The 8,435-nt window shown below is 45.8% G+C and overlaps 1 protein-coding gene across 1 annotated transcript; it reads right to left on the reverse strand.

Moving 5' to 3' along the window:
• Positions 1-292: 292 nt before the first annotated feature.
• On the reverse strand, positions 293-3,678 carry LOC311119638 (meteorin-like protein). The gene is made up of 3 exons (XM_084194310.1): positions 3,315-3,678; positions 1,258-1,504; positions 293-876 (listed from the first exon to the last, which is right to left on the reverse strand). Exons 1-3 carry the CDS (start codon positions 3,410-3,412, stop codon positions 637-639), a joined length of 585 nt encoding a protein of 194 aa, XP_084050436.1. The 5' UTR covers positions 3,413-3,678; the 3' UTR covers positions 293-636.
• Between the last annotated feature and the right edge of the window lie 4,757 nt (positions 3,679-8,435).

Here is an 8,435-nt window from a genome sequence, read left to right on the forward strand (position 1 = left end):
CCAGAGAGAGGAGGGAGGGAGACCAGAGAGAGGAGGGAGGGAGACCAGAGAGAGGAGAGAGAGGAGGGATGGAGACGAGAGAGAGGAGGGATGGAGACGAGAGAGAGGAGGGATGGAGACGAGAGAGAGGAGGGAGGGAGACCAGAGAGAGGAGGGAGGGAGACCAGAGAGAGGAGGGAGGGAGACCAGAGAGAGGAGGGAGGGAGACCAGAGAGAGGAGGGAGGGAGACCAGAGAGAGGAGGGAGGGAGGGAGACAAGAGAGAGGGAGGGAGGGAGGGAGACGGAGGAGGAGGCAGAGAAAGAAGATGAGAAAGGGAAAGAAAATTGAAAGAAGAAGAGAGGGATAGAGGACAGCAAGAAAGAGAGGAAGTGTCTGTCTGGTCTGGTCTGTCTCTTGAGTGACAGCAGGTCTGTGGATGTGTGTGTCTGAGCTAGACTGCTTTATTGGGCTAGACAGTCACTCTGTTTAACTCCCATCATTTCCTCCCCCCCTTTCTACCTCTTCAGCCAACACAGGGCCTCTTCTATGTGTCTAGGGGTCAGTTGAACCAGTGGTTCATTCTTCCTCTCTTGTCCATCTGTCATGTTACTTTCTACAGCCCTTGATCTGGTGAACGGGTTCTACTGCCTGGGTTCTACCCATGGAATGTGTGTGTGTGTGTTGGTCTCTTACCAGTGCCAGTGTTGAGCTGTGTGTGTGTTGGTCTCTTACCAGTGCCAGTGTTGAGATGAGGGTAAAGGTGAGCTCCAGGTCCGTGGCTGGCCACCAGTTCATACTGAACGATTGTGATCCTCCTGCTGATATCCTGCTGGCCCACTGCCTCTATGAACAGCGCCCCCTCTGTCAGGGAGAAACACTGCACCCTGCCCTGCGACTGGAAATATATCAAACAATTTAAATATATACATGTACTGGTGTAATGACACTAAGATAATCATATTCACACAAGTACTTTATGAATATAGTAACAATTATATTTACAGTGGTTAAACTTAAGCATGCATTTTTTGCCTATGTAACATGTTCTGTGCTGTTCTAAGCCAGGTTACTGTACAATATCTGTGACAACTTCTGATGTAAAAAGGGATTTATCAATAAATGTGACTGACCGACTGATTGACTGAACGAACGTCCGACAGACCGACCAACTGACTGATGTCTGGCTGTCTGCCTGCCTGCCTGGCTAAATGATTGACCGGCCGGCAGACTAATTGACCAACAGACCGACTGATTGACTGACTAACCGACCATCTACCTGTTCTTTCTCGGACATCAGCAGGCGGAGCTGTCCAGCTCTCTCCAGGTAGAGGTGGGATCCGCGGGAGTCTGTCTGGGGCTTGATGCAGGCGTGCAGGCCGGGGGAAGCCCCGGACGAGGGCTCCGTGTTGGGCCGCAGGTTGACGATGAGGGCCCCTGTAGGGTAGAGCCACTCTAGGCTGCCCTGGGAGCAACGCAGGTATACCTGCTCCACATCACGGGAGTGAGACTCATGGGTCAGACCACTGGGAGAGAGGGAGGATGAGAGAGGGAGAAGTGGGTTAGAGAAGAAGAGGGAGGAGGAGAGAGGGGGACAGTAGGGTAGATAAGGGGTTAAGGTATTGGGGAAGGAGGAGAGAGGGTAAAGGGGAGGAGGAGAGAGGGGGACGGTAGGGTAGAGAAGGGGTTAAGGTATTGGGGAAGGAGGAGAGGGTAAAGGGGAGGAGGAGAGAGGGGGACGGTAGGGTAGAGAAGGGGTTAAGGTATTGGGGAAGGAGGAGAGGGTAAAAGGGAGGAGGAGAGCGAGGAGGAGAAGAGTGGAGGAAATAGGTTATGGTGATGGGGGAGGAGGAGGAGGAGGAGGAGGGAGAGAGGGTAGAGGGGGAGAGAAGAGGTTAGGAAACTTGCTATGGATATATTTTGATGTTTGAGGAGGAAATGTTGTTGGTCATAAAGATGAACACACACACACCAAACATCATTAACAGTTAACTTGCAATGCATGATACCTTATCAGTTAGTTAAGAGGTATTTTAAAGAGCAACTTGATTACAGCACGAGATAAACTGTGACCCGATGTGACCAATACCCGGAGTCCAGGGGAGGGAGGATATGGTCGTTTATCTTGGATGGGCGTGTTTAAGATCAGTAAGGGATTATAAACTTGTTAGAAGTTGATGTCTTTAAAATAAAACTCCACCGCAGCGCAGCAACAAAAAAGCGTCCCATAGCCGTTTTTTTTTATGACGCAGGGTTTTAAAACGACAGATCAAAGGGCAGGCCATATGGACCTGTTTATTTTACTGTAATTACAGGAGTGGCTGCACATTCCATTTCTGGAGGGTGCCATGCCATATACAATAGCCTAGAACACAGTTTAATGAGTATATGAAAGGTAAGATATGAACTCGGCACAGCGCTGTAAACCTCTCCTGTCCCCTCTGGCGGCTCCACGATCCACGCGCCCAACCCATTCTCTCCTCTTCGCGCACGCATGGAGATTTTGCATATTTCACTGGAACAGTTCAAAATATGTTATCGTGTTTTCTTAGAATATTATGGCGCGCCGCCAATTGGAGCTCACATAGCTATAGGCCACAGGCCAGGAGGAGAAACCAAAACATTCCCTATGCAAATCCATCAGCCCTAAAATACATAACACATGTATAAACACAATCTCATTGTATAAGGTAGTTAAGAGTCCCACACCTTTGCATGGAGTCATATCTATATCCCTTTTTTTTTTTATATCTCTTTATCTTATTATACTCTCTTTCCTCCTCTCTCTCTCTCCTTCCCTCAGAGGCTGGGGGGGAACCGTCTCCCCTCTTATTTCCACGGGTTTAATGAAGTCTACTAAATCATTTCTGGAGTTAATTCCTGAACATCTACCTAATGAACAACAGACAAGTGGTTCACATACCTCTCTCTCTCCTCCCCCCCTCTCTCGGGGTAGGACGTTTTAGTGCACAAAAGATTAAATGCATTAGCCTTAATTTATCCAACCGTTTATTCGATTTGATAAACCATCTTCAACTTGTTTGCACCTGCAAATGTAAATATGCTATGGCCTCGCTGTTGAGGACATTATTGCGCAACATCTGGACTGGCAGGGAGGAAACAAGTTTCCAGAAAATCTACCGTTGGACTGAATGTATAAACCTATTGGTTACTGTTTCGATAGCAACAGTGCCATAGTCTACATCTAACACTCAAAGTCCTTAACCAAAAGAGATTGTAGCTAGTCTACAGGAGTGTTGGCTTTTAGCCTAAATCCTATAAGGCTAAATAAAACCTGTCGAATAACACACATACAATAATAAACCTATAGCCTACCTTCCTCTCCAGCTGCACTGGTCGCTGGAGTACTGCGCCGAGGCGACCCGACAGAGAAACACAGCCGCTACCCAGTGTGTTAAACCTGGCCACAGCATGGTTGACCAACCGCTCCTCCACCCAAGTATGGTCCGACCACGTCCCGCGGTTCAGTAACCACTAAAATCCCCCAATAACTCCTGCAAATTCCATTTTATTCACATCGTCGTCTCTGGTAAGAAGGGTACGGGTCCGCCTGAATCAACAGTTCTGTTTTGTACCGTAAAAGTTCAGTTTCATTTCGATAGGATGGAATATCCGTGTAAACCCGTTGTGAGCCTCGGGGAGTAGAAGCAGTACGCTGGTGACTAACAGACAGGAGGAAGTCCTGGTATTAATAACGAACTTCTGCTGCCTGTGCTCGAGCGCCGCTCACGTCACCCCGCCCAGACTCGTGCCAGCAGCTGACTCCTCCGCTTGAGTGACACGCTCCAAACCACGCCCCGGGCGGACGAACTTCTCTGTCTCTGTCTGTGTGTGTGTGTGTGTGTGTGTGTGTGTGTGTGTTTACGCGCGTCTTAACGCGGACACGCACGGATGTTCTTGGCGCCATAACCAGATGGCTCTTATAAATATTTGTACCGCAGCACGCGCAGGTCTGAATATAGCCTACATCAGCTTCATGTTGCAGAGGAGTAAATATCCGATCACTCACACGCATGTGCACACGAACACATTCAAAATACCTTCATACAGCCCCGGCGCAGGTGAGAAACAGTGACCACGTGCACCGATATATTACAGTAATAAAAATCAACAAACAGATGCGTAATTGCCTACGATGTGTAGCTTAACGGTTTTGAGATAATATAGCACCGATGTGTAAGTGTTTGCTTTATTTATTTTGATTCTAAATAGCCATTTAGTAATAGGCATAGGTCTAGATTTGAGGGACCCAACGTCTATATTCTGGAAACCAAAGAAGATTCCTCTGCTCTCCATCTGTTCTGATCGACAGCTACTCACACCAAACGCCCCCTTGGTTCTGGAGCGCTTTTCCCGTGAGAAAACAGTCGGAACCTCAACCGTGTAACTGACTCGTCACATTCCCCCGGACAGCTTCAGCAATGTAACACATTTAGAGAAATACCAACACATACCACCTCCACTCTGTCACACACGTCATTCTATTCCATTGTCTCTAACTCTAGAAAGGTTATAAACATGTATAATAAATATATTGTCTGTGATGTATTATTATGGCTATAAACACATTATGAACACATAACACAATTATTACACATAACACAATTATAAACACATACAACACTATACACACACTATAACACATTATAACACCCTATACCTAAAGTCAGAGATGTCTGAAGACTAGTGGTGCTCTAAGGCTATAGTGGGAGTCCTAAATGTAGCAGCAGTAGTTTATCAATCAATCAATCAAATGTATTTTTACCAAGCCCTTTTTACATCAGCAGTTGTTGCTTTACAGACAGCCAGACTAAAACCCCCAAAGAGCAGCAACACAGAGGTAGATGTATTACATTGTAGGCTGTACTTAACTTGGCAGCTTAAAGCTGAAATGCAGTACACAGCACGTACAAGTAAACTGAAACAGAATCTCTATAGACCCTGGTCAAAAGTAGCACACTACCTAGGGCATAGGGTGCCATTTGGGATGTAGCCTAATCCTACTTTAACAGGAGTGACTGACTGGTCTGATCTTAAATAGTTACACACCACGACCCCTGACCTGGCCCACGGAGCACGCACACACACACACACACACACACACACACACACACACACACACACACACACACACACACACACACACACACACACACACACACACACACACACACACACACACACACACACACACACACACACACACACACATCCCTCAGAGCTATATTTCTCCTGTTATCCATGCTGTCACCTGGCTCTTCTCAAACACCCTGACAGACAGAACACTTCGGCTGTCCACAGAACCTTCTGTAATGGAACACACATTCCTTCCTCCCCTCCTCTCTCCCTCCCTCCTCCCTCTCTCCTTCCTTCTCACCTCCCCCTTTCCTTCCCGCTCGTGAGAAGCACACTTCTCTCTGTTGGACACACACGCACACACAGTCAATAACAGCGTCTTCAAGGTCCAACCTCTCAGAGCTTTCTCCTCCTAGACGCACCATACTGATATCCATCCACTTCTCCTAAACACACGATACTGATATCCCTCCACTTCTCCTGAACACACGATACTGATATCCCTCCACTTCTCCTGAACACACCATACTGATATCCCTCCACTTCTCCTGAACACACCATACTGATATCCCTCCACTTCTCCTGAACACACCATACTGATATCCCTCCACTTCTCCTGAACACACCATACTGATATCCCTCCACTTCTCCTGAACACACCATACTGATATCCATCCACTTCTCCTGAACACACGATACTGATATCCCTCCACTTCTCCTGAACACACCATACTGATATCCCTCCACTTCTCCTAAACACACCATACTGATATCCCTCCACTTCTCCTAAACACACAATACTGATATCCATCCACTTCTCCTAAACACACGATACTGATATCCCTCCACTTCTCCTGAACACACGATACTGATATCCCTCCACTTCTCCTGAACACACCATACTGATATCCCTCCACTTCTCCTGAACACACCATACTGATATCCCTCCACTTCTCCTGAACACACCATACTGATATCCATCCACTTCTCCTGAACACACAATACTGATATCCCTCCACTTCTCCTAAACACACCATACTGATATCCCTCCACTTCTCCTAAACACACCATACTGATATCCCTCCACTTCTCCTGAACACACCATACTGATATCCCTCCACTTCTCCTGAACACACGATACTGATATCCCTTCACTTCTCCTAAACACACAATACTGATATCCCTCCACTTCTCCTAAACACACCATACTGATATCCCTCCACTTCTCCTAAACACACCATACTGATATCCCTCCACTTCTCCTGAACACACGATACTGATATCCCTCCACTTCTCCTGAACACACGATACTGATATCCCTCCACTTCTCCTAAACACACAATACTGATATCCCTCCACTTCTCCTAAACACACAATACTGATATCCATCCACTTCTCCTAAACACACAATACTGATATCCCTCCACTTCTCCTAAACACACAATACTGATATCCCTCCACTTCTCCTAAACACACCATACTGATATCCCTCCACTTCTCCTGAACACACCATACTGATATCCCTCCACTTATCAGCAGTCTGCAGACAGAATAAGCTGTGTGTGTGTGTGTGTGTGTGTGTGTGTGTGTGTGTGTGTGTGTGTGTGTGTGTGTACCCAGCAAGGGCCCACAGGTTTTGGGGTCAGGGTCATGAGTTGTGTGTGTGAGTGTTATCAGTCTTAAACCCTGTAGACAGACAGACAGGCACAGACAGAGACAGACAGACAGACAGGCAGACAGAGTGAGTGATTGTAAACACAGGGTTCAGTCCTGTCTACATCCACTATAACATCTCCATCAGTCTACATTTATCTTTAACACACACTCTCTCTCTCTCTCTGAGGATTTAAATATATGGCAATTTGATAGTTTTGAAAATAAACTGAAACAAACCTTACAAAAACTTAATGACATTGAGTTCTTAACACTTAACTTCAAGTGTTTCAATTTTGTAGACAAGCAAAACTATCTTGATTGGCGCTGAAATCGAGGTCCAGTGTTCTGTTGTAACCCTGGTGGTTTAGATATAAAGCCTCTAGTGAATCAGAGGTCCAGTGTTCTGTTGTAACCCTGGTGGTTTAGATACAGTGAGGGGAAAAAAGTATTTGATCCCCTGCTGATTTTGTACGTTTGCCCACTGACAAAGAAATGATCAGTCTATAATTTTAATGGTAGGTTTATTTGAACAGTGAGAGACAAAATAACAACAAAAAAATCAAGAAAACGCATGTCAAAAATGTTATAAATTGATTTGCATTTTAATGAGGGAAATAAGTATTTGACCCCTCTGCAAAACATGACTTAGTACTTGGTGGCAAAACCCTTGTTGGCAATCACAGAGGTCAGACGTTTCTTGTAGTTGGCCACCAGGTTTGCACACATCTCAGGAGGGATTTTGTCCCACTCCCCTTTGCAGATCTTCTCCAAGTCATTAAGGTTTCGAGGCTGACGTTTGGCAACTCGAACCTTCAGCTCCCTCCACAGATTTTCTATGGGATTAATGTCTGGAGACTGGCTAGGCCACTCCAGGACCTTAATGTGCTTCTTCTTGAGCCACTCCTTTGTTGCCTTGGCCGTGTGTTTTGGGTAATTGTCATGCTGGAATACCCATCCACGACCCATTTTCAATGCCCTGGCTGAGGGAAGGAGGTTCTCACCCAAGATTTGACGGTACATTGCCCCGTCCATCGTCCCTTTGATGCAGTGAAGTTGTCCTGTCCCCTTAGCAGAAAAACACCCCCAAAGCATAATGTTTCCACCTCCATGTTTGACTGTGGGGATGGTGTTCTTGGTCATAGGCAGCATTCCTCCTCCTCCAAACACGGCAAGTTGAGTTGATGCCAAAGAGCTCCATTTTGGTCTCATCTGACCACACCACTTTCACCCAGTTCTCCTCTGAATCATTCAGATGTTCATTGGTAAACTTCAGACGGGCCTGTATACAGTGGGGAGAACAAGTATTTGATACACTGCCGATTTTGCAGGTTTTCCTACTTACAAAGCATGTAGAGGTCTGTAATTTTTTATCATAGGTACACTTCAACTGTGAGAGATGGAATCTAAAACAAAAATCCAGAAAATCACATTGTATGATTTTTAAGTAATTAATTTGCATTTTATTGCATGACATAAGTATTTGATACATCAGAAAAGCAGAACTTAATATTTGGTACAGAAACCTTTGTTTGCAATTACAGAGATCATACGTTTCCTGTGTTTGTTGTTAATTCTGTCTCTCACTGTTCAAATAAACCTACCATTAAAATTATAGACTGATCATGTCTTTGTCAGCGGGCAAACGTACAAAATCAGCACTGTATAAAATAAAGCCTCTAGTGCAGGACTGCCCAACCCTGTTCC

This window comes from Coregonus lavaretus, assembly GCF_964263955.1.
Source record: "Coregonus lavaretus genome assembly, contig: HAP1_SCAFFOLD_9471, whole genome shotgun sequence".
In the NCBI taxonomy this organism is placed as follows: Eukaryota; Metazoa; Chordata; class Actinopteri; order Salmoniformes; family Salmonidae; genus Coregonus; species Coregonus lavaretus.

Bases quoted from the DNA above. Each gene is read 5' to 3' on its own strand.
- LOC311119638 (XM_084194310.1), bottom strand. From the start codon at position 3,412: ATGCTGTGGCCAGGTTTAACACACTGGGTAGCGGCTGTGTTTCTCTGT. The intron at 1,505-3,314 runs GTAGGCTATAGG...CCTCTCTCCCAG, and splicing joins CAGTGCAGCTGGAGAGGAAG to TGGTCTGACCCATGAGTCTC. The intron at 877-1,257 runs GTAGATGGTCGG...ATATATTTCCAG, and splicing joins TGATGTCCGAGAAAGAACAG to TCGCAGGGCAGGGTGCAGTG.